Source organism: Musa acuminata, chromosome BXJ3-3 (assembly GCF_036884655.1).
Source record: "Musa acuminata AAA Group cultivar baxijiao chromosome BXJ3-3, Cavendish_Baxijiao_AAA, whole genome shotgun sequence".
Lineage (NCBI taxonomy): Eukaryota > Viridiplantae > Streptophyta > Magnoliopsida > Zingiberales > Musaceae > Musa > Musa acuminata.
This window is the reverse complement of record NC_088351.1, coordinates 3,255,268-3,279,514: the sequence shown is the minus strand read 5'-3', so window position 1 is coordinate 3,279,514 and position 24,247 is coordinate 3,255,268. Positions and strand designations below refer to the sequence as shown.

At 41.9% G+C, this 24,247-nt stretch overlaps 4 protein-coding genes and 1 long non-coding RNA gene across 7 annotated transcripts; 4 read left to right on the top strand and 1 right to left on the bottom strand.

The window, feature by feature from the left end:
- The first annotated feature begins 484 nt into the window (after window positions 1-484).
- Window positions 485-5,478, top strand: LOC135632915 (probable protein phosphatase 2C 59). The gene is made up of 8 exons (XM_065141779.1): window positions 485-969; window positions 1,436-1,563; window positions 1,783-1,881; window positions 1,972-2,130; window positions 4,575-4,661; window positions 4,738-4,829; window positions 4,943-5,017; window positions 5,124-5,478. The coding sequence occupies exons 1-8, from the start codon at window positions 902-904 to the stop codon at window positions 5,274-5,276; spliced, it is 861 nt and encodes a 286-aa protein (XP_064997851.1). The 5' UTR covers window positions 485-901; the 3' UTR covers window positions 5,277-5,478.
- Window positions 5,479-6,251: 773 nt separating this feature from the next.
- LOC103976878 (AAA-ATPase At3g50940-like) lies at window positions 6,252-8,412 on the top strand. The gene has a single exon (XM_009392217.3). The coding sequence runs from the start codon at window positions 6,793-6,795 to the stop codon at window positions 8,272-8,274; it is 1,482 nt and encodes a 493-aa protein (XP_009390492.2). The 5' UTR covers window positions 6,252-6,792; the 3' UTR covers window positions 8,275-8,412.
- Window positions 8,413-14,631: 6,219 nt separating this feature from the next.
- LOC135633376 (xyloglucan endotransglucosylase protein 1-like) lies at window positions 14,632-15,888 on the top strand. Its single transcript, XM_065142755.1, has 3 exons — window positions 14,632-14,951; window positions 15,027-15,220; window positions 15,288-15,888. The coding sequence occupies exons 1-3, from the start codon at window positions 14,697-14,699 to the stop codon at window positions 15,664-15,666; spliced, it is 828 nt and encodes a 275-aa protein (XP_064998827.1). The 5' UTR covers window positions 14,632-14,696; the 3' UTR covers window positions 15,667-15,888.
- Window positions 15,889-17,182: 1,294 nt separating this feature from the next.
- On the top strand, window positions 17,183-22,478 carry LOC135633378 (uncharacterized). Of its 3 annotated transcripts, none has more exons than XR_010494985.1 (6): window positions 17,183-17,557; window positions 17,695-17,849; window positions 17,939-18,081; window positions 19,475-19,557; window positions 21,186-22,247; window positions 22,340-22,478. It is a non-coding gene; the product is annotated as an uncharacterized LOC135633378 (long non-coding RNA). The 3 variants fall into 3 exon arrangements; XR_010494984.1 differs by having other exon boundaries at window positions 17,942-18,081; window positions 22,325-22,463; XR_010494983.1 differs by having other exon boundaries at window positions 22,325-22,463.
- On the bottom strand, window positions 21,059-22,382 carry LOC135633377 (probable xyloglucan endotransglucosylase/hydrolase protein 23). Its single transcript, XM_065142756.1, has 3 exons — window positions 21,936-22,382; window positions 21,654-21,847; window positions 21,059-21,562 (listed from the first exon to the last, which is right to left on the bottom strand). The coding sequence occupies exons 1-3, from the start codon at window positions 22,365-22,367 to the stop codon at window positions 21,181-21,183; spliced, it is 1,008 nt and encodes a 335-aa protein (XP_064998828.1). The 5' UTR covers window positions 22,368-22,382; the 3' UTR covers window positions 21,059-21,180.
- Window positions 22,479-24,247: the final 1,769 nt, after the last annotated feature.

The following is a 24,247-nucleotide window of genomic DNA, read 5'->3' as shown; positions in this document are numbered from 1 at the left end:
CACTATCATGTTAATATAATATGCTCGAGAAAATGTCGGTGTTCATCACGTTAATTCCATCGGGAATTAAGCTGCATTATATTATGCTTCCTCTCGATATATATATATATATATATATATATATATATAAAAGAAATGGAATCATGCATCGAAAAGAACACCCAAACAAGCGATAAGTATAACGATGGCATGCGGTTACGTGATGGCAACCACATAAGCAATGCAAGCACTCAAAGGAAAGATAGAAGTGACATCTCACACACAAATGTATGATTTATTACAACCATTTTTTGTCCTTTTAAGTTTTGATTGTTATTATAGCATTGTTATGTATGCTCATATATTGCTAATTTGATCTTCGATTTAGTCAATTAAACTTAATTAATTATACTTTAACGCTCAATTAAAGTTATTTTTCTTGAGACATGTGTATTTATTTATTTATTTATTTATTTTGGGTACCAAATGGAGACCTAAGCATATCCATTCATACATTTTAACTTCTACTCAAAACCCACCGCCTCCCCCCCACCATTAATCCGCTGTTTCCTCCCTCGACGTTTCTTCCCCGTTGCCAGCGATCGAAACCAGAGCTCGGCGTCTCCTCTCTCTCTCTCTCTCTCGGTGAAGGATCTCTTCATCTGCCCTCTTTTCTTTTTGGATTTCGAGATTGCTTCCGTTGATCGACGTGGTAAACGTTTGTGGGGGGAAGGGGGTATTGGATGTCGATTGCAGGGGGTGAATTTGGTCGCGGTGGCGATCGACGGCTGATTCGAGTGTGAGGAAATCGGGCATGGGTTTCTTTCCAGGCTGATTGGATCGGCCTTCTTGTTTCGGTGGTTTCGGTGGGATCTTCCCTCACTTTGATCTTTGTTTGGGGGGCGAAGATTTCGGAGGGAAGATGGGGTATTTGAACTCCATCAGTGGGCTTCAAGCAGACGGTGCTCCGGTCAGCGGGGGAGGACTCAGGTCTCGTTCGTTTATTCCTTGTGAAGTCGTATTAAGGCTTACGATATTCTTTTCTAGATTTGTTGATGTTTCGTATCTCGTGCGATTTTCGAGCTGATCTTATGCTAGCATTCGCTTCATATATTTTGAGTTCTAATTCGAAGACAAACTAACTAGTTATTGGAAGAGATTTATTTATTTATTTTTATGTATAAACAGTCATTTATTTCTTAATAATTCAATATAAGTTAGATCCTTAATAATTGACAAACAAGTTATGAGATGGTTCGTCAGATATGGATGTGTAAACTTACATGGGAAACATGGTTCTTTTACGCTGAATAAACTCATAGAACTGCTTCCTATCTGTTAATTGTGGTTCTTGAATCTGCAGTTGAATATGTTGCCTAAAGTAGACTGTAAAGAAACATCCTACTCTTGTGTGTCAATCTAACATTAAAACTCATGCTCATTTCTTTCAAGACAGTCAAGATGGGAAGTTTGGTTATGGGTATGCAAGCTGTCCGGGGAAAAGATCTTCAATGGAAGACTTCTATGAGACGCGAATTGACAGTGTTGATGGAGAAATTGTTGGCTTGTTTGGGGTCTTTGATGGTAAAATTTCTGCAGTATTTTGTTGTCTTTGTTATGTTTAGAATGTCTTTATCTTTTTTTTTTTGTATTTGCAAATTTTTGGTAAAACTTACATAGAAAACCCATTCATTAACTTGCTTCTTTCAATCCTTTTCTAGGGTAAATTTCTCTCGTGGAGAGTTGCTTATACATTCAATATCCTAACGTTAGACTTTGATGCTTTGATGAGTGGTTATGTAGGTCATGGCGGTGCCCAAGTAGCAGAGTATGTTAAACAAAACCTCTTCAGCAACTTACTCAGGCATCCAAAGTTCATTACCGATACAAAATCAGCTATAGGTGGTGCTGATTTGCATTTTGTACTATGAAAGAGCTTTTAGAGAACAATAATATTTGGCTTATGAAATTCATCTGTGCTGTTACCTTCAGCTGATGCATACAACCACACGGACGCAGAATTTTTGAAATCTGAGAACAGCCAGAACCGAGAGGCGGGTTCAACTGCATCAACAGCTGTCCTTGTTGGTGATCGTTTGCTCGTTGCAAATGTTGGGGACTCTAGAGCTGTCATATGTAGAGGAGGAGATGGTAGGCCCCTCATCCTTAAATCAGTTCTCTTATCATCAATTACATGTAACGGATTTCTGTACTTAATCTAGAACTAAACCGGCTCAATTTAGATGGAGTTTACTGCATTTTTTTTTTACTAACTGTATTTTGACAACCCAACCTATTTAAGAGCAATATTTAGAATGTGACACCAGTGACATCTAGGTTCTTAGGATATATGTAGGTTCTAGACCAACAAAGTTTTTTGGCCTTCTCTTGATCCTGCCAAATGCTATAGTAGCTCTGTGTGTCTCTGGTGTACTGAACACATTGAAACAAATAATAATATAGTTTCAGATTCTTCAAAAATCTAGTAATATAAAAAAGTATAGACAGGAAGGAGAAAGAGAACATATTCCTGTTTGGATTCACAGAATTTAAGCCTCAAATTGGAGAATTGAACCTGTGAAAAAATCTTCAGAAATGGCTGAAACTGCACACTTATGGTGATAAATGAGGATTTAAATTGTTGATGATGGATGAGGTGCTAAAGTTCATTACGCTCTCGTATTGCATGTACTCTTTTTGAACTGAGATTTGAAGATTAATAGTTTACTAGCAAGTTAAACAGGATTGGAAACTTAATATTAAGTTATCCAATTTTTACACACAGAATTAGTTAAAGAATAATGATCACTTTTTTATGCTACTTCTATAAGCCATTGCACTTAATGTCTTTATGACTTATCGATGCTACAGTGGTTTGATAGCTAGATACTTTTGGTGAAATTGTATATTAATAGTTTAGTCATGTTATCTTGTATTTAATGTATGATCTAAGAACTATTTTTTGTTCATCGCTTGAGTGTTGTTCCTTAATTGATGAAACTTTCCATTTAGCGCCATACATGGTAGGTTTTGGTGCCACTTTAGATGTATGACATGTCTTCAAATCTACAAATGGGATTTTTATTGGTGTGATTTATTATTCTAGGGTCTTTTATTCTCCAGTCCACATTTTGTTGGTTATATTTCTTGCATTATGGAATTCACCCTTGTCAAAACCATCTAATTGTAGACTTCAACGATTAGGAGTTTAACTATTCACGCCAATGACAAAACAGGCTGACAATGGAAGTTGATGTTTCCTTAATCTTGAAGCTAGTCATAAGCATATTTCTCCATTATTTGTTTTGTTCAGTGTTAAAGAATATATATTTTATATGGAACTTTAGGTAGATATTATTGTGTCTCCATTATTTGTTCTTGCCAAATTTACACATTTTTATCAAAAATCATCCCTCATGTATGTAGAGCTTGGTATTTAACATTTTACATATTTCCATAGGCATTATCTGTGATCTACCATTTGCTTTTGTTTCGATGTTTGCTTGCCCATTTGTTCATCTCATGGTTCAATTATACTATATGTGCTCATCTGTAGTTTGCGATTATTGCCTTCTAACTAGATTCAAATTTCTGTTTGATTTATGAATGGCAATAAACAGTACTGTGTGGTACTGTTGACATCCTTGTTGTCATTGAATCCTGTTGTTTATGTTTGTTCTTATGCCCATTGAGGTTGTTCTGTATTCTTTATAAGATATCCATGTAATCTCTTCTCATTTCAATTGATTGGGTCGAAAAATCAATCTAGAATTTGTTGCATCACTCGATCCAGTTATCTTGAAAATTATAACTATTAAAGATTTTTTATTTAGCATATTAAAAAGCTGCTTGTGGTTCTAATTTTTGTTGTTTTTTTTTCCCACTTTTTCTTTGTTAAATCGAGTTTGACATCTCAACTTGTGCTCAATTAATACAAAAGTTTTGCTATATTTATGTATTCTATGAACCTCTTGATACAAACATCTGATTCTTGCTTTTTCAATGGCATCAGTTGCAAAAAGTCCTTTTCTGAGGCAAACAGTTGTGGCAATTTCTTGTAGAGCTCCCATTTTACTTGCAAGTTCTGTTTCTTGGTTCTTACAGTATGTTGCAAAAGCAATTTTCTGATCATGATAGAGTAGTTGGCCAAACGAACTTTTGGGTGCTTCATAATTTAGAGAAAAAAGTCTTTTGTTCCCCATATAGCAAGTTTTGCTTCTAGCTCGTGCAGTAGATTGCAACGGCAATTCTTCTGATTGCTTGGTAATTTAGAGAAAGAAACCTTTTGTCCCTCGTGCATCATGGTCAAAAGCCAGTTCTCTTGGTACTTTGAACAACAGAGACCTGGCAAATCAACCTGTTGTGGTACTTGGTTGATGTGAGCTCTCATAATTAAACCGATCATTCTATTTTGATGGTGATAATATGGAGATGATTTTCTCTGGATGTGCTTGAAGGTTCTGTTTTTAACAAATTCAGTATCTGAAATAGAATACAGTCACCAGAATCTTGTATTGACTTATTGATTGAGCCTCTTAAAAGTTTAGTCCTTTACTAGGAACTCGCTCACGCTATTTTTTTTGTAACTTTTGCAGCTATAGCTGTCTCAAGGGATCACAAGCCTGACCAAACAGATGAGAGGCAAAGGATTGAGGATGCTGGGGGCTTTGTAATGTGGGCTGGTACTTGATCTCCTCCATCATTTTTTATCAGTTTAGATCATTTCGTTATTTAAATACTGATCAACTGTAACTGCAGGGACATGGCGTGTCGGTGGTGTTCTTGCCGTTTCTCGTGCATTTGGTGATAGGCACCTGAAACAGTTTGTTGTCGCAGATCCAGAAATTCATGTTTGATCTCTGACCTATCCCTTTATTCCTACTATGTTATTGTCTTCAAGACTCGAGACATATCATCATCTGACAGTAATGCCTTTGACTGCTTCGACTACTGTTGAATGCAGGAGGAAGCCGTTGATGGATCTCTCGAATTCCTCATCCTTGCAAGTGACGGATTGTGGGATGTTGTCACGAATGAGGTATACTTTAAAAGAAGAAAATAACAAAAAACAAAAAAAAAGTAGGTACCTGAAATATCATCTCTGAAGATTGAACCCTTTCTTTTTCATTTGGTTCCAAATTCAGGAGGCGGTAGCCATGGTCAAACCCCTACAAGATCCAGAACAAGCAGCAAAGAAACTGTTACAGGAGGCCTATCAAAGGGGCAGTTCTGACAACATCACTTGTGTCGTCGTTCGTTTCTTGGCTAGCCTTGATAACACAACCGACCAGCAATAGGTACAAATTGTCTGCTTGATCTTTGTTATCGCTTTGTTATCTGTAATGGTGTCATGGATTTGGAAGTCAATAAAAAGATACTTTGCTTTAACCAAAACTAGTAGCAAAAAGACTATATTTGTGATGCATAGTGGAGTCTGTATCATGCTGTTTTCACTTTTGTTAGAATAATGAATAAGATTGTTTGGTTAGAGTGCCTAAATTTCTTCCTGAATAGTGGTATATACATATATATACACCATTTTTACCATTTGGAATTTACTCCTGCAATTAAGTAGCCCAATTTTGGTAATTTAAGCCTTGAGGAACAATTTTGATATGCCCCCTATGAAAGCAAATGAGACCCATGAAAGGTCTCTTATTGAGTTTGTATTATAGATGTTGGCAGGAAAATTAGTTTCACATGGATACAGAATTGAAGAGTCTAATGATACATAGTGGAGTTTGATTGTGATGGTTTTCATGGTAACTTTGACCATTTTGATGTAGATTCAAAGGTAAAGCCGTATAACCATTCTTCTTGATCCATCAAAGGGTCATGCCCATGTCTTATCTAGCGTGGCAGATGCTGATGTGTTTGAATAGAATAGAATCTAACCTATTCATTTGTTGTTTGCGCCCATTAACAAAAATTATAGGTCCCATGGCATCCAAGAAGGATAGGAATATCTAAGCTACTTTTTACCCCTACAGAGTTTGCCTCGTGCAAGCGTCTTCCGTAGCCATCATATTCTCCCCGTCTGTTGTGGACACAACCTTTCTTGACTCGGACACAAAAAAAGAAAGAGAAAAATAAACCAAAAGAAGGCTAATGGAGTTGGAGACAACGACCGATCGAATGAACAAGTTTGTCGAGTATGGTGCCTCTCTCTCTCTCTCTTTCCACACTAACCGGTTATTTAATGCTTTGTTGTCGTCCGACGACGCTTGCAGCAGAGCAGCGAGAACAGAAAAAAAAAGGAGATGAAAGTTGGTCCACCGGGGGAAATGGAGGGGTGCCGAAAGCGGCGTTAAGACGTGGATCCTGGCATTTCTCTTTTGTCGAGGACAGCCGTAGAGATGCCACAACGTCGAAGAAGCTGCTGCCTCGCTCCTCCAAGCAAGTAGCTCCTTTCTTGGTCCTGCCTTCCCCGTTGCACGGTCTCAGATAGAGAGACCGGCATTCTTCCTCCGTGCGCTCCACTTGCAGTCTCGGCACGGGCTGAGGCCGTCTCTCAAGTACAGGAGGCTGCGAGTCAGGTGCACATGGGTTGGGTCGAAAGTCCCTAGCGGTGTTGCGATGGCGACAAAATGGTACCCACGGACTGTCTCTCGAGGTGGCCAATCCCAGTGTTCCACGATTCTGTCAGCTGTCCGCCACTTCCGGCTCGTCGTCATCGAGCACTCACTAACGCGACCGTGATGACGACAGGTGGGGCGGGCTGCAGTCTTCCCAATCGCGACGTATAAGAGAAGGGCGATAGATGGACGGATGGAGGGATCGACGGAGATCGAGAGAGAGAGAGAGAGGTAAGTGATGGCGTTGGAGTGGGAGTGGAACTCGATATGGCAGTTGTTTGCGACGCTGGTGTTCCTCCGGACGGCGTACAGGGACTTCCTTCCCCCGGAGCTCCACCACTTCGTCGGCTTCCTCCTCCGTGGCCTCGTGACCCGCTTCAACGCCGACATCAAGATCATCGTCGATGAGTACGACGGCTCCTGCAGCAATGAACTCTACAGCGCCGCCCAGGCTTACCTCGGCAGCCACTGCCTCGACGACGCCCGCGTCGTCCGTCTCTCCAAGCGCCACGACTGCCCCCTCCCCACCGCCTCCCTCCCCTCCTACCACACCACCCACGACTCCTTCCAAGGCATTCCCCTCCAGTGGAGCTCCGTCGTGGAGCGCGCCTCTGCGTCCTCCTCTTCCCCCTTCCGCAGCAGCTCCCTCTCTTCGGACCACCGCTACCTCGAGCTCTCCTTCCACAGCCGCCACCGCGAGGCCGTCCGCTCCCAGTACATCCCCCACGTCCTCGCGGAGGCCGAGCGCATCCGCCTCCGGGCCCGGGAGCGCCGCCTCTACACCAACCGCTCTGTCGTCTTCGGCGACGACCACCGTAACCCCTGGTCCCCCGCGCCCTTCTCCCACCCCTCCACCTTCGACACCCTCGCCATCGACCCGGTTCTCCGCGACGAGATCCGCGACGACCTTCTCCGGTTCGTCAGCCGCCGGAACTATTACTCCCGCGTCGGCCGCGCCTGGAAGCGGGGCTACTTCCTCTACGGTCCGCCCGGGACGGGCAAGACCAGCCTCGTCGCCGCCATCGCCAACCTGCTCGAGTTCGACGTGTACGACCTAGAGCTCACCGCCGTCCACTCCAACACCGCCCTCCGCCGCCTCCTCGTCTCCACCAACCCCAAGTCCGTCGTCGTCATCGAGGACGTCGACTGCTCCCTCGACCTCAGTGACCGGAAGAAGAAGAAGAAGAAGAAGTCCAAGCCCGATTCGGAGACCGACGAGCGAGAGATGGACCCCTCGGAAGGCGGGGTCGGCAGTTGGACGTCGTCGGTGAACCTCTCCGGCGTGCTAAACTTCGTGGACGGCCTGTGGTCGTCATGCGTGGGGGAGCGGCTCATGATCTTCACCACCAACCACCCGGAGCGGCTCGACCCAGCCCTGCTCCGGCCGGGCCGGATGGACCGGAAGATCCACCTCTCCTACTGCTGCCCGGCAGCCTTCCGGATGCTGGCAAGCAACTACCTGGAGATCGGGGAGGAGCACGAGCTGATGGCGGAGGCGGAGGCGCTGCTAGGGGAGGTCGACATGACCCCCGCGGAGATCGCGGAGGTGTTCATGCGGTGCGACGGGGAGGGGAAGGGCGCGGACGCAGCGATGGAGAAGGTGATAGGGGAGATGCGGCGGCGGCGGAAGGCGGCGGCGGCTTCTCCTCCGGAGCGCGGGCCCGCTGCGTTGGGTATGGAGAATGGGTTCCTTATCGGATGCGACGACGATGCGCACTAGTTTGACCGTGAAATTTGGTCAAAAGAAATCTACTGGCCCGCTATGACCGTATTGAGTCGGCTCAAAAGTACTCCCGTCGTGTTGGCCTGCTATTAATAGCTATATCAATAAAATCCGTGGATGCTAAGTTTCCTATCATGCATTGACGCCGACATGCATTCATGGAACTCACTCGCACACGCACTTAATCGATTGCTCAAACTCCTGTTAGTTCATTGATTAATCTCGATTTCCATTCGTAGTCATCGATTAGTATGAGTTCATCTGAAACTTTTGATCCGGTGAATGCGACAGCTTCTATGATTAACACCACTTTTGTTGCATGAATGATCAGATCTAGAGATCTCCAGATATAGTATTATTTGTTTTTCTTTGTAGATGGCAAATGTGAGTATGTGATATTGAAGTGATAGTTTCCTCGACAAAAATATACGACGTGTGGTTGATTGGTCGACGAGAAAGATTGATGTACTGATGCCATCGTAGCCAACCAAATGTGCGACACCGCATCACCTCCGTGGAAGTGTGAATGCCGCAGTGGGTTCAGCCCTGCACATCTCGTGAGGTGAAAGGAAGGCCACCACCATCTATCTACCTTTTCTTTTTCTTTTCTTTTGTCTTCAAGCTTTTCTCGTTCTAAGAAAGAAATCAAATACAAGAGCTGATAATTGATTCTTAGATCAAATCAAATACAGAGAAATCGTATTACTTTCGAAGATATTTTCTTTGAGTTCTCCGTGTGGGTGTCGTGTCGTACAAGCAATCAAGAGTTTGATTGGTTGAGAATGATGGAGTGTTAAGATTTATTCTCTCAAAAGAGAGAAATTTTCCTCCGACCGAAGAGAAATTAGAGCCATCCTCTCCAAATGGTAGACATCTCTTTCCTTCGTGAATCAGTGGTTGCCGGATTGCTTGTGCCGATCTCGATCGTGGAATACTTTCTTCTCTCTGGATCGAACTCCAAACGTAGTGGCCTTTGGAAATTAGGGTAGACTCGGCGTGGCAATGTGCACAAATCCCCATCACGCGGGTGATGGTGAAATCATTCGTCGTCTCTTCCCCGCCAACTATCCTGGACCAATCTGTGAGAGCCAGCTGGTGGAGCTGATTCATGTAATGTCCAGAGTCCATGACATCTACATCTCCATCTACCTCTTGCCCTCATATCTCTCTCTTTTCTTTTGTTGAGCTGAACGAATGCCGGCGGTGGAAAGGTGTTTTCTTCTTAGTCCAATTGGCTGAGGTGGTAGACATGTCAGGCCATTCATGTCCAACTCCTCCACTAATCCTCCTCAGTAACCTACATGTTGTGCTCATAGATAAGTAGACAGATTTCTCTAAGCTTTCAATTCTTCTCATGGATTGTACATATGACTAATGTTTTCCTTTTTGCTCCTTCATGAAACATGAAATTTTCTTTATGAGATGTGTAGTTTCATGCTGGAAATATTTCTCGATGATAGATTTCCACGAGAATATCCAAAGAACTCCATGAGAAAGAGAACAGCTGAACACAGAAATGGTGGACTATCACAACAGTTGAAAGATCATACAGCACAACACAGCACAGGGTTTCTGAGCTTTACACACCCTCTCTGCAACCTACAACAAGAAAGCTTAAAGATAGTACTGTTTCCTTCACGTAACTCATATGAAAAGAAGAAAGACAAGCTACAGAGCAGGAGCTTCTTCTTCTTTGATGCTTCCTTCACCTGTTGTGTAAGGGATTCGGGCCAGTGGGTACGACCCGCTTGTCATCATCAACGGTGCTATCATTCTGCTTGGCTCGAACGAGAAGGCCACATAACCTAATCTTCTTCGATCGGCAGCGATGGAGGCCACCGGTGGCAACTCTGGCGGCTGCCGTTCTGTTTTCTGGTCTCTTGCCTACTCCCGTTGCATGGCCGCGGTTCCCATGGACCTCTCCAGCCAACCCCTGTGAGAAGATACCAGCGATTACCAGAATTAAGCACGTAACCAAGGCGGTCGGAGCCCCCTTCTTCCTCATCCCTCCTTCCCTATGCCGAGGCCATGATCAGAAGTGGTAGAAACATGAGGCAGATCGAGAGATGCACCAGAGAGAGAGAGAGAGAGAGAACAGGGAAGCAAAAGGAGTCAAAGAGGGCAATAACTGGTGTTCCTCGGATTTGGAGTTCCATGTGTGATGCAAGGCTTTACATCCGTCGTTCAGTAGCTCCACCAAACCCCATTGATGGATCTTCAATTCTCTTGCTGGCAGAGAATTAAAGAGAGTCTATGAGAGACAGAGAGAGAGAGAGAGAGAGAGAGAGAGAGAGGGAGACAAGGGGAGCTTGCAAGATCCCGTATACATAAAAGACTGGGGGGGGGGGGGGGGGGAATCGAAAGATTGGGTATGATAGGATTCATTCCATTCCTTTCATTTGTCCTCTCTCTTCTCCCCTATTGGTAGTTCCCTCCTGTTACCTTCGAGCATGCATGCATTTAGGGTTCTGACTAAGAAACCGAAGAGTAGGGTTTTGCTGGTAGAGCAGTAACGGAGGTCAGCAGGGGAAAGGAAGAGCAGACGGTGGCGCAGAGGGGGCGAGAAGAGAGATTGAGATCGCTCGAGTTGGGGGGAGACAAAGCCACTGGTGGCCAAGCGGTGGGGTTATAGTCTTCGTCTTCCTTCTACAGCCGTCTCTTCGGTTACTACACTGTACTGCCTGCGCCAATCCACCACCACTTTCACTGTGCACTCCTCGTGCTTCCTTTGTCTCCAAGACACTACCACAAGATCTATGTAGGTCGGGTCGTTGACCATGGCATGGAAGCCCAAAGCATCTGGTTTGAAGTTGACCGACCAACTTCTTGAATCCAAGGTTAACATGACCCCAATACTCTTGTGGTTATCTCTACCTCAGTATCAGATGGAAGGCCAAGTGAACAGTCCAGATAAGGTCAATAAGACTTTTAGATTTGTGGACATAAACCCTAAGATTCGTGCAAACACGTGTCTGCACCCAAAATTGCCTCAGATGTGGAAGCCAGCTGATGCAGTTTGGATCTGCAAACTCATACAGTGCTCTTTGCCCCTTGTAAAGCATTTCTACAATAAGAAAAAGAAAAAAATATCTCGAATTTCCCAAGTCACATATCTTTTTTTTCCTCCCTTTTTCCATTAAGTTAAACCGATCTAATTACAGTATTTTTATATTATACTATAGTGTTTTTAATAATACTATAACATGGTAATTTTGTAATGAATTAGAGTGTTTTTCTAATATTTATAAAAATTGTATAACGTGGAGTAAAAAAAAATATAATAATGTAGTTGACAGGGTATATTTTTGTTCCTAATCACGTCATGACCCACACCACGTCACGTCCTTGCACGAGGGCTGACTTCCCACGTCGAATCGAAGCTCGTACAAGGAAGCACTCCCTAGGTAAGTCTTGTCCCGGAAAGCTTGGGACAACGTCGTATGACGTCATTTCATGCATGCTGGGCAATGATCGCATGAAGGTACCATCTCATCACTCAGGGGTAGGTCGTCGCACTAGGTCCCCGTACGACCGATCCTCGTGCAGTAGTATTAAAACTCATAGTCGACATCTGGTCAGGAGGAAGGGAAAAATAAGATCACTGACTTAATCTACGAGAGGCCTAAGTCGAAAACCTCCCCAACCAAGGCGTATGTATAGGAAATTAACCACCCTCGGCCCTTGATCCAACCGACTCCGACACTTCTTCCAACTAACCCATAACTCTGGACATCGACTCGTGGATCAAGTGATGCTGACCCTTCGACCTCGGCGCATAAGTTCACCAACAATAATATTTTTATATTACGTTATATTTATTTTTTTGATATTATTGAAAATATTATAACCGGTTTGGTTCATCCAATCGATACTTAGGAAAAAGAGATACAAGAAAAAAAAAATTGCCGTCAAAGAAATATAAATATGAGAGATTTAATTTAGAAATTCAACCAAGAAAATACTACTGCTCACTACTGAATATCCTTCTTGTTATTTGCTAAGAAGACACTTGAATCATCCAAAATATCACAGCTCGATGGGTTCATCTCTCATAACCCTAAGTCTCAGAATGAATCAAAGAAATTATTTGCTGTCTTAACAAGCATTTTGATTTTGCTCGTAAAGATACAATGGATAAGAAGATGTAATAGGATTCACATTGTCATCATCTGAGCATCACTTCTAAATAGGTGAAAGGCTCCCACAGTCATCATCAATCATCATGGTGACAATCCTTTATATTTCACTTTTGACTTGATATGACAGTGGACCAGTGGCCACTGCATTGTGCTGTTCTATGTCTATCTCTTCAGGGGTGAGTTCAAAGCCTCTACAACCTCTTCAATGCTTGTGTATGTATGAGTGGACCCTCCTAGTTTAATGACACACATTATTAGGTGCAATTTTTTTCTCCTCAAGACATTCAAATTAACATCCACAACTATTTCAAAAGCCAATTAAATCAACACTATATCAATTTTTCATGTGTTTAGATCATATATTGAAACATTTAAGATAATAAAAAACAAGCATCTAAGCTGGATTTTGTTGGCTACCTTTGGCTCCTGCCTTTTGTTCTGACACAAGCCAAGCTGGATTCACCTGTCCAGCTAGGAGAGACTTAAAGACAGTACTGTGTGCTTGTGTCTTCTATAAAAAATAACAGTTAACCTTATATATATATATATAATATTAAAAAATCTTTTGCTTTTTTTTTTTTTCCGAAATGATGTCTTATTTCGAATAATATAAAAAATGTCACTCATTAATCCTAATAAAAATATGTTATAGTATTTTGATCACCGTAATAAAAATACTATAGAGTTTACTTAAAAATACTGTAAATGTATAAATAAAATTAATCTCTACAAAATTAACTTCAAGTCTAAAAATTTGATATCGTGAAAGTTGCTATTACGAGTAATGACAAAGTATAATGGCATTTATATTATTTTTTAATATCTTTATAGTATTTTTAGCACCTAATAAAAATAATATAATGATAGCCGAATGTACCCTATGAATTGGTCTATCTTCAAAATTGATAAAAAAAAGTATCACTCGGGCGAGAGTGTTTCCGATATTATTTGAAATAAGATATAATTTGAAAAAAAGAGAGTAAAAAATGGGATATTTTTAGAAAAAAAATGTACAAAGAGGTTTTTTTTTTTCCAAAATATCACCCTATTTAAATTATACAAAAATTATTTATATAGAATGCATGCTTTTAATATAACATTAAATATCATTAATTATATTAAAGTTCCACAGTAATCATAAGTTGCCACAATTCGACATCTACATGATAGGAGACAGAACTACTTTTCATGCATCTAATGCCTCTCCCTGATTGCTTTCAAGGCATGTGGGACCCTCCCCACTTTATTATACTAATTATTATCTCGAATCATTATGTACTATTTCGTGGTGAAATCGTGAATGCTTCCTCCAGAACATTGTGGTGAGTATATTTCACCCAAACGTGTCATTTTAATGTGCCAACAAATACGGATTGCAAATTATTAGGATGAATGGTTTGCTTTTGGTTTCGTGCTCTCTCATTCGTGCCCTATCGGACGCAGTAGTTGGTACGTGTCCTTATACGCCAGCGAGGAGGGAGAGGAACTCGACCACATTGACCAAATTACCCCTTCGCACCTCATGAATGACCTCGAATGCGACATGCCTTTACGTAGCATACGTTGTACCACCGTTTCATGTGTGATAATTGTCACAAACCATTGGTGTAATCATTGGTTTATATTATATATATATATATATATATATATATATATATATATCACTAGAAGTGAAATCGGATTGAAATGTTAGAATTGAATTCCTAATATACAAAACCCTAAATTGAACCGGTGGATGGCACGTGACATACGCTATAATAAACCTCATAAGTCCTTTTTGGTCTTTTTCTCTCGCATGATCACGAGAACAATACACAATCATAATTAATAGGCAACCTAATTGTCACGTGCCATAATATATATATATATATATATATATATATATATATATATATATATATATATATATGTACGTCCGTACATGACAAGCAGCTTTTTCATAGATCACGAAATCTAAATCACTTCATTAACTACTAAAATTCTCTCAGTGGAGTTAATCATCGTTACCATATTAAATTAAGGGGGGGATTTGAATTGTAGGTGAAGGCACTCAACACACGGAAGCTTCTCTCCGTCCACGTTATCACTGTTCCCCTTTTAATGAGCCGCGTCCACACCACACAACACACACCCACCTGTCTCCAGTCCACTGCCAGCTCACAGCTCGCTATCATCCAATCACTGCTCTCCACATCTATAAGTACTCGCCATCACCACCACCGCAGTCCTCATCAGCTTCCTCCCATCCTCCTCTTGCTTCTACGCCACACTCTCGCAGTAATGGCCGTGCTGTTCGTGTTGGGGCTTTGCGCCCTGGTGGCCGTCGCCGCTGCTGGTAATTTGTACCAGGACTTCGACGTCACCTGGGGCGATGGCCGCGCCAAGATCCTCAACAATGGCCAGCTCCTCACCCTCTCCCTCGACAAGACCTCTGGCTCCGGCTTCCAGTCCAAGAACGAGTACCTGTTCGGCAAGATCGACATGCAGATCAAGCTCGTCCCCGGTAACTCTGCCGGCACCGTCACCGCCTACTACGTAAGCTCTTCGCCCCCCCCGACTCATGACTGTGGTTGCCGGAGCTGATGCTGATGTGGCCCTCTGTTCTTGCAGCTGTCTTCTCAGGGACCGACTCATGACGAGATCGACTTCGAGTTCCTCGGCAACCTCAGCGGCGACCCTTACACTCTGCACACCAATGTGTTCACCCAGGGGAAGGGGAACAGGGAGATGCAGTTCAAGCTGTGGTTCGATCCCACCGAGGATTTCCACACCTACTCCATCCTGTGGAACCCGAGACACGTCATGTAAGACCTCGACGACGAGCTCGTCACAAGGTGTAGAAACTCACCATGGGTTTTGCGATGGTTTCAGCTTCATGGTCGACGGCACTCCCATCAGAGACTTCAAGAACCTGGAATCGAGGGGCATCGCCTTCCCCAAGAACCAACCCATGAGGATCTACTCCAGCCTCTGGAACGCCGACGACTGGGCGACCAGGGGCGGGCTGGTGAAGACGGACTGGAGCAAGGCACCCTTCGTCGCCTCCTACAGGAACTTCAACGCCGACGCCTGCGTCCGGGGAAGCTCCAAGTGCGGCGGCTCCACCAAGAGCGGGTGGTGGAACCAGGAGCTCGACTTGACCAGCCAGGGGAGGATGAGATGGGTTCAGAAGAACTACATGATCTACAACTACTGCAACGACGCCAAGCGGTTTCCTCAGGGCCTGCCGCCGGAGTGCGCCATTGCCTGAATGGGAGAAGCAGATTAAAATAAGATGATTCTTTATTCATTGTTGTCCTATAAATACTGGTGTTCGTGTAATAATAATCCATGTTCTCAGTGTAGAAGCCATGGCATCATCTGAACCTGCGCAAACCATGTTCTCAGGGTTTGTGAATCGGATTCAGTTGGCTTGGTCTTCGAGGAGAACTTATGTTTGCTATGTTTAAGGAGGATACGATCTTTACCAACACTTCTGATCACCATCAAAACCACAACTGTGTTTCTGTTTTCAGATGCCGGTGTGTGACTCTTCTTCGTCCTCCATGTTATCACGACCTCTGTCGATGTTCATGGCACAATGGTAGAAGGTGCTTGAGGAAATGACTCTTTCCTAATATACGTGAACAAGTTGATGTCAAACATTAGATAAGCTTCTACAAAGCTGGAATATACTCGACAAGCACCAACAGTCTTTGGGTTGCTTAGCATTGACGAAAAGAAGGGGACTCAAACACCACCTTTCAGATTCTTTATACACTGGCAAAAAGTCACTAATGGAGTTCCACAAGGCGTTTGATCTGAAGCGCCATACGATTAGAGACCTATCTCGGAGCATTAATGTGCCATTCGAGTTGATTGGTCGGAAGAAGGAAGACGACCTGTAAGAACTTGACCTGTGTAGCAGCTTCTGCTATAATTCTGCCTTAATATGACTGATGGAAGAAGACTCATCACTCCCAGTGAGAACCACATTATCCCAAACCTGAAATGGATAGAGATGTCTTCCACCACCCAAATTTGGAGCGTGTTGAGACGAAACAACAGTGGATCAATGACTCCACTGTCGGTGCATGGAGGTAGCAGGAAGGTTCACCAACAAAAGCTGGCTCCGGAAAAAGAAGCTCGTCACCTTCCTTATCTTGGATTTCTGCTGCATGACCTTTCAGAAACACAAGCATCTCCCTACAGTCTGTTGCCAACTCATAGCAGATCACTCCAAATGCCGTCTGCAACCCCACCATTTGTACCTCCATTGCATCAATGTTCTATGAGATGCCACATACCAGATTCCCTCTTTGCTCCCAACACTTCTCGTTCTCTCACCCATTTCCTACTTTCGTATGCCACAACTTGCCATCTTTGCTCTCCCATGGCCATTGTCTCAGCTACTCATTTCACCGAGCCCCAACATCTCTGGCAGTAATTGCTGATCATTAGCATCTTATAGTATAGGCAGAGAGAGAGAGAGAGAGAGAGAGGAAGAAAGGGTGTTAGGAAAAAGAGAAGGGAGAAAGGTGTGACAGAAGAAAGGATACAGTTATTTTCCTCTTTATATTATGATTTAAGAAGTTTAAAATAATATAACTATGATTTAATATTCTTTCAAATTCGAATTTAACATATATATATATATATACATATTTTGTAATCTAAAAACTTATATATACAATTGCATATGACTGTTAATTGAAATCTTAATTGACATGTGAACACTCCAAAGCAATATTACAAGTATTTTATATTTTTCATATATTTTTTTAACTCAACCTAACTTGTGTTACAAAAATGTTAGAATTGGTTACGAGCTTTTTTTCTTTGGGTGATACCTAAGTTGAAACATAAGAGCTAAATCTCACTAGCGGTGAACGTATTCCGCAGCTTTGGCCCCGCCGACTGTGACGTGTCCTACCCACCGGCCTTCAAATTCGAAAGCGTCTCCCTCAACTCCCTCTGTTTCTCCTTCCCCTCCTCCTCCTCCTGACTCCTCGACGAAACCCTAGGCTTTCTCGTCCTCCAAATCCCTCTTCGTCCCCGTTTCCAATCCCTCTTTCGCCAATCGAATCCCTCCCAAGGTAACATCGGCTCCTGTCAGTAACCCTTTTCGTCCGTCGCCGCTCGGACGGAGGCTTCTCTCTCAGGTTTCTTGATCGCAATCCTCCTCTTCTTTCTTACTAAGAACTCGTTTCTTCGGTACAGTTCTCGTGATTGAGAATCGGAATTGATCGATCGCCTTTCTGGTTGTATGTGGATTTCTGCTGCAATATTCTGATTTCAGGCATGTTGGGACTCTCCTGTGTCCCTCTTTCGATCCCGTTGTCGCCCTGGCGAAAATGATGCTACTGTGGTGTTAGTGAGCTTGGAGACGCCGCATTGAAGAAGAAGAAGCTTCATTCCGTTGTCTCTGCTCATCGATCGCGGCCTTACAAAGAGGTCTCCGTGTGTTTTTCTTGCGACAGGCTTAGTGCGTTGTTAGCTAGCATAGCAACTCAATATACTATGGTTCTACATTCTCTATGCAGCAGATGTTCCTCGGAGGTGTAGGATGGTCTTCTGTACCTTTAATCGTGGATACCACCACCTATCTTATCTCTCTGATGAAGAAGTGTCAGTTCGTCGAGAAATGTCTCAAAATCGTTGACGAGAAAACCAGAAGGATGGATCAGTGAGTCAGTAAATGTTTCTTACTCATGGTTTTTCCAATGCATTCCCAACATGAAAAGGATACCACTGACGGACAGCCTCTTATCCCTTCTGTTTAGTTTCAATGCAAAATATTATCACTTATACATAAATTTACTATTGTTGTAGGTTTGGGAATATCTGAGGAGAGAAACATAATTTAGCCAAATCTGATTTCTGGAACCCACTTTTGCCCTTCCAAAACAAATCAGAAATCTGTTTTAGTTTTCTTAATCTTGATATCTATTTTCTTCTTTCTCTTAAAGAGACCAATTCAAGATATAAATATTCCTTTCATTTGGTAGGTGGCTACCATGTTTAAATGTGGCTGGCAAAATTTAAGATTGCCACATTGTTACTAACAATTGAGATAAATCTAATGACTAGGGTAACAAGGCTTATACACTTCCAGGTGCTTGAATCCCAAGTAACTTTTTTTTGTGAATCATTCACTTTTAGGTTATATGATTGTTGAATTTATTCTCTAGGAGTTCCCTTTTATGAAACTTAAAGTGCCATGCGGTTTTCTCTTCACTTATTTATACTTTAGCTTCCCTCTCTCATTTGGTTGCTGACTACATTATCTGTAATTGCCACATTCATACCATCTGTGCCCCATTTTTATGTTTTCATGTTACTTTGATATTTTTGGATCAAAATAGCTTTGTCTTATTGTGGATCATCCAAGGGCATCAATTTTCTGTTAGGACAACCGAATCTTCTCTTGCAATTAGACATATGATCTGTGGTATCGCCAAATTAGAAGCTTACATAAGATAGAGGATAAATGCTTCCAGGTTCAATTAGTGTTCATGGGCTTTTAAATAGTTGATGTATCAGAAAGCTTGATGTGCACATAAGTTGGTGTGACTTCAGCTTATACTTTCCCCAACTTTAAGAGAGCTCTATACTGCTTTAATGTAGTGATATAGAATAAGCTGTGCCAACAAGAGAGTTTTTCTGGCAAACACAGTGCACTAATTTAACTATTTGCTCAAATTCAAGCTAAATGTAAAGGCAAACACAGTGTCCTAAAGGCTATTGATTGCGTGATGTTAATGTGGTCTGGAAGGATGTTTTTGTAAAACTTATAACCTTGCATCTGTTTCTAGTGTGTAATTAGACACAGACATATGAACATAAAAAGAAGTCTTTGTTTTTCCTATTCTAATTTTCATACATGACCTTGTCTGGGAGTATTTAAAGGAACTCTTGTTATTTTTTCTGTGCTAATATCCCATCTTCCCCTTGCCGTCCCTTGCCTGGTACATTTAGCTTTGGCAACTGATCAATAATCAGCATCTTTTTGTTATCACAGTCTTTTATTAGTTCTAATAATCTTTATTTTCATCTAAACAAGGATATTCGTTTTCCAGGTCAGAGAGTATTTAGCTGTCTTATGGCTTTCATCAGCTAGATGGGTGGATACTTCTACAACTATCTGATTTACCAAATATTGGTAAGTTAGTAATGATGTCTAAAAGTTAATTAAAGTTAATGTTGACCATGTTGTAGAAATTTACATGGACTAACCATAAAAGTATGCGTTATCCATGTGGAAATTTTGCATGAGTTGTAGTTTGGGAAACAAGTTAACATGAAAAGGAAGTACAGTATTGCATACTTAAGATGAATATAAGATGCAAAAAACAATATATTTTGTTTTAATGATACTAGATAGGTGAATAAAATTAGATAAGCAAATGTTTAGACTGAAAATTGTACTTGGTGATTAAATGTCTTAACTGCTCTGGTACTCATGAATAAACTGAATATATTCTATACCTATCAAGTTTACAGTTGTTATTCCATTGCTGTTTTCCAAAAATCCCAGGTAGACTATGCACAATTTCGTTGAAACATTAGAAGTACTGTCTAGGAGAAGGAACTCTTCTTCTTTTTTTTTTTAAACATAGGAGAAGGAACTCCGTTTGGAGATTTGGTACAGGCCAAGTCCTCACCTCTTTGTTCAAGCAAGCTAGTTACTTGAATGATCAAGTTTCTCCTGAGCGAGACCTAAAATTATATTTTTGCACTGTGTAGTTTTCTGCCTGATGATGACTGATGTGTGAATAGTTCATGATTGTTGGGTTGATCTGCACTATTGACATACGACTAATTTTGACACAGATAAAAAAGTACATCAATACAGGTTAAACATATGGTAAATTAACAAGAAAAGAACATTTGGTGTTGTTAGCTTAGAGAGGTTCTCTGACATGCTCTTTGTATGCTAACCAACTCAAGTTTGTCTGTCCTAATGAAACATCAGAAATATTTGATTATCCAAATTTGTTTCTTTCAAGTCGTATCCTTTTTATGAATGTGGAACTAATAGAATAGTTGTTCATGTTACATCATGTTGTCTTAGGTTGGGAAACAGATGCCCATGTATCTGTAGTAGAATATAATTATTAATATGATTTTTTTAGCAAGCATTAGTATGATTGGCTTGCTTTTTAAACAGAGGTGGATGTGAAATCATTTTTGTCCTACATGGGCGTGATGATAATTGACCTAACCAGGATGAGAACAAGAGTCTATAGGAAGCCATTCTAGATAGCATTTTTATAAAGTTACAGTCATGGATTATCACTGATGTTAATGACAAAGAGCCATCAGAAGTAAAAGCTCCTTTAGTTGTCATTAACATTCACAGTATCTATTGCAAAAAAAAAAAAATGATAGAAGACCATCAAGAAAAGAAAGTTGCATCTGAAAATAGAGGTAGCAAATCAAACAAGCAAGTTTGTTGGACAGAAACTTAAAAGATATAATGAGTCAGATATTGTGAAGATATGTTTGCATGCATTGGTAGCTCTGTTGGTTGTAGATGCATTACTTGAGTTTTATAATTGTTTTCCTTTCTTGAGTCTAGGTTTATGATGCTTTAAACGTTAGCTTCAATTTTGTTTAATACTGTGGAGAATTTTTAGTTAGAATTTAAGTAAAAGGACTGCTTGATAAACAGAGAGAGAGACTAGTATATTGCTTATTCGAAAACAGCATCTAGAGAATGTATTTTGGTATGCATACAAAATGAACCAAAGAATGATCTAATCCTCGTGTTTGTCTATTCTCTTCAAGCTATGGAGCACTCTGGAGGCAGGCCCTGAGGAAACCGGTTGACGTCATTGCAGTAGTTGTAGATCATGTAGTTCTTCTGCGCCCATCTCATCCTCGCATGGCTCGCGGAATCCAGCTCTTGGTTCCACCACCCACTCTTGGCAGGCGTGCAGCTGGACCTACCGGAAGCCTTAATGCATGCATTGGCATTAAAATTCCTGTAGGAGGCGACGAAGGGTGCCTTCGTCCAATCGGTCTTGATGAGCCCTCCTCTGGTAGCCCAGTCCTCAGCGTTCCAGAGGCTGGAGTAGATCCTCATGGGTTGGTTCTTGGGAAATGCAATGCCCCTCGATTCCAGGTTCTTGAAGTCTCTGATGGGAGTGCCATCAACCATGAAGCTGAGACCATCACAAGCCAGCGGTAAGATTCAATTTCATGTCTCACCTGTGGTAAGTTCGCTTTACCGCATACAGAATTTTGAGGTCTTACATGATGTGTCTTGGGTTCCAGAGGATGGAGTAGGTGTGGAAATCCTTGGTGGGATCAAACCAGAGCTTGAACTGCATCTCCCTGTTCCCCTTCCCCTGGGTGAACACATTGGTGTGCAGAGTGTAAGGGTCTCCGCTGAGATTCCCGAGGAACTCGAAGTCGATCTCGTCATGAGTCGGTCCTTGCGAAGACAACTGCAAGAACAAATCAGGCCGAGCTTAAGGCATCAGCTCCGGCAACTAGAGCCATGAAAGCGAAGGCATGTCTGGGGGAAGAGCTTACGTAGTAGGCGGTGACAGTGCCGGCAGAGTTCCCGGGCACGAGTTTGATCTGCATGTCGATCTTGCCGAAGAGATACTCGTTCTTGGACTGGAAGCCGGAGCCGGAGGCCTTGTCGAGGGAGAGGGTAAGGAGGTGACCATTGTTGAGGATCTTGGCACGGCCGTCGCCCCAGGTGATGTCGAAGTCCTGGTAGAAGTTACTAGCGGAGGCAATGGCGACCAAGGAGCAAGCCAGCACAAAAAACCTCATTGCCATGGTATGCAATAGCAGAAACGTTAACAAGCTTTGTAGGAGGGGGAAGCAGATGACGATGTAAGCAATGGGGTTTGGGGCGTTATATATAGCAGATGAGATGGTGGCGTTGCTGTATGCTAAATAATAATCTATAGGTTGGCAATGTGCAGGAGACGCGGGGTCGGCGGACGCGGCCATGGTGCCATGGTGCTGCTGTTTCAAGTGGTGGAGCGGCCTCGGACGAAGGCCTCGTGATCATGGTCCACTAAAGCGGGCGGCTCCGACAATTGAATGCGACTGACCAGGTGGCGTCACCAGGTACGACGCAATCCGCACCAAGCTCATTTTTCTTCTTTTATAGCGTGCATGGCAAGCATTACAACAATGTGAAGTTACCTTTCACCACCGGTTTATACGTTGCCCGCAACTCTACCTTGCACTTAGAGCTGTTGGGACCCATGGTCCCGGCCGTCCCTTCATTCACAAGGCCAGTAGCGTCGGCGGGTGCAGAGTTGAAGGGTTGGGTGAGAGGAGAGACATCGGGGTGGCTGGATTTTCCAGCTGTTGTTAGAGTGTCGTTTTTAGAGACCGACGTTGACCGTGACGCGTTGTGATCATGCCGTTGTCGGGCGACGAGGAAGTGACGAGGGGGTTTCCAACTAAAGGAGTTGCCTCCATGGAGAGGAAACTTTAGAACGTTGCCGTGCATTCATGAGCTTCGTTCTGCGATCTCAAGCCGCATCTAGGAATATGGCCGGATGGTTTGGATTAAGCTATGACGCCGAGTGCGTTTAGGCTGTCATGGGTGAGTTATATTTTGCTTGCCTTCCTAATCAATGCGGAAAAGATCCTTCGGCCCGCTCCCCCTTGTAATTTGGCAGGCTCTAATTCCCTTTGGTAGTGCGGATTAGAACATGCAGATTTTCATCGAGACACATTTTGATCATATTATCTTCTTACTTGAAGAGACTTAAATGAGTTCTCTTTCAGGTTTTGAATAGCATAATCATCAAATAAAATGCAATGTAACGTGTTTTAATCATTAATACATCAAAACTTTTTTATCCTTTAAAACCTGAATCATTAGTCCACAGACCATTTTGGAGGCATAACAGATAACTTTAATCATAAAAAAGAAATAAGCCGAGTAATATAAAGTTTGGTTTCTATATCTTTTTATCAAGAGAATTTGATAAAGTGACCAATAATTTTTAAATATATAAAGATTTTTCATACTTTTATCTATGTTTTTTCTCTATTGTTGGTCGTTGAAGTGACATTAATTTGTATTTTAAGGTTTGTTTCTTGAAATAGATTGTCAGAAATCGAATAATTATAAGTTTGGGTTAATCTTATCAAGATTAATACGTATAAGGTCACATGTCAATTTAGTTATGGTCCAAACCTGTAACCTGACTCTACCGATATTTAATTATATGAAATTATCTTTTTTATTTTATATCTTTTTATTTTGTACATAAATATTTTCAAATGGATGTTGATAAGACCGGACTTTTATTGTTTAGGGGTTTTGCCCCTAAGTTTTTTTTTTTAACGACGACACAATCATTAATAACATAAATAAGTACATTATTATAAGCTGTTATGTAACTTATCTGAGACATAAAAGTGTGAATATTAAGTTTACCATGATTTAGAGTTTCCTTCACTTTCCCAAATTAGGTTAGCTTAACAGTCAGACTTAAGATGCACTCTAAGTTATAATTTGTTCCCATCAACTAGGGTGATTTGTATTGGTACTTTGGAAAAAGTCACCTTCCGTTATTATATATGTGACTCTTTACATAAATCCACCCTAGATTGCTTGCTTTTCCTTTGTAAGTTAAAATTGTTTAGAACCTCTACCACCTTGAACTAATCCATCAAATTAGGCATCTTTAGATGCATATTTACTTTCATACAAATAAAAAACATTTGAAAGAGAAAAGGTGTATTCAGCAGACCTAATAACATAGACTGATCAGCAAAATAAAAAATAAAAACATAGTCTGATCGATTTAGGTTTTATACTGGACCAAGCTCGAACTGACGAGGTCTAATCCTTCAGTAAAATCTAG

What these genes read in the sequence shown, in the direction of transcription:
- LOC135632915 (XM_065141779.1), top strand. Translation starts at nt 902, where the DNA reads ATGGGGTATTTGAACTCCATCAGTGGGCTTCAAGCAGACGGTGCTCCG. An exon ending in GTCAGCGGGGGAGGACTCAG is followed by an intron (nt 970 to 1,435) that starts GTCTCGTTCGTT and finishes CTTTCAAGACAG; the next exon opens with TCAAGATGGGAAGTTTGGTT. An exon ending in TCGCAGATCCAGAAATTCAT is followed by an intron (nt 4,830 to 4,942) that starts GTTTGATCTCTG and finishes TGTTGAATGCAG; the next exon opens with GAGGAAGCCGTTGATGGATC.
- LOC103976878 (XM_009392217.3), top strand. Translation starts at nt 6,793, where the DNA reads ATGGCGTTGGAGTGGGAGTGGAACTCGATATGGCAGTTGTTTGCGACG.
- LOC135633376 (XM_065142755.1), top strand. Translation starts at nt 14,697, where the DNA reads ATGGCCGTGCTGTTCGTGTTGGGGCTTTGCGCCCTGGTGGCCGTCGCC. An exon ending in GCACCGTCACCGCCTACTAC is followed by an intron (nt 14,952 to 15,026) that starts GTAAGCTCTTCG and finishes CTGTTCTTGCAG; the next exon opens with CTGTCTTCTCAGGGACCGAC. An exon ending in TGGAACCCGAGACACGTCAT is followed by an intron (nt 15,221 to 15,287) that starts GTAAGACCTCGA and finishes CGATGGTTTCAG; the next exon opens with CTTCATGGTCGACGGCACTC.
- LOC135633377 (XM_065142756.1), bottom strand. Translation starts at nt 22,367, where the DNA reads ATGGCCGCGTCCGCCGACCCCGCGTCTCCTGCACATTGCCAACCTATA. An exon ending in GCACTGTCACCGCCTACTAC is followed by an intron (nt 21,848 to 21,935) that starts GTAAGCTCTTCC and finishes TTGTTCTTGCAG; the next exon opens with TTGTCTTCGCAAGGACCGAC. An exon ending in TGGAACCCAAGACACATCAT is followed by an intron (nt 21,563 to 21,653) that starts GTAAGACCTCAA and finishes TGATGGTCTCAG; the next exon opens with CTTCATGGTTGATGGCACTC.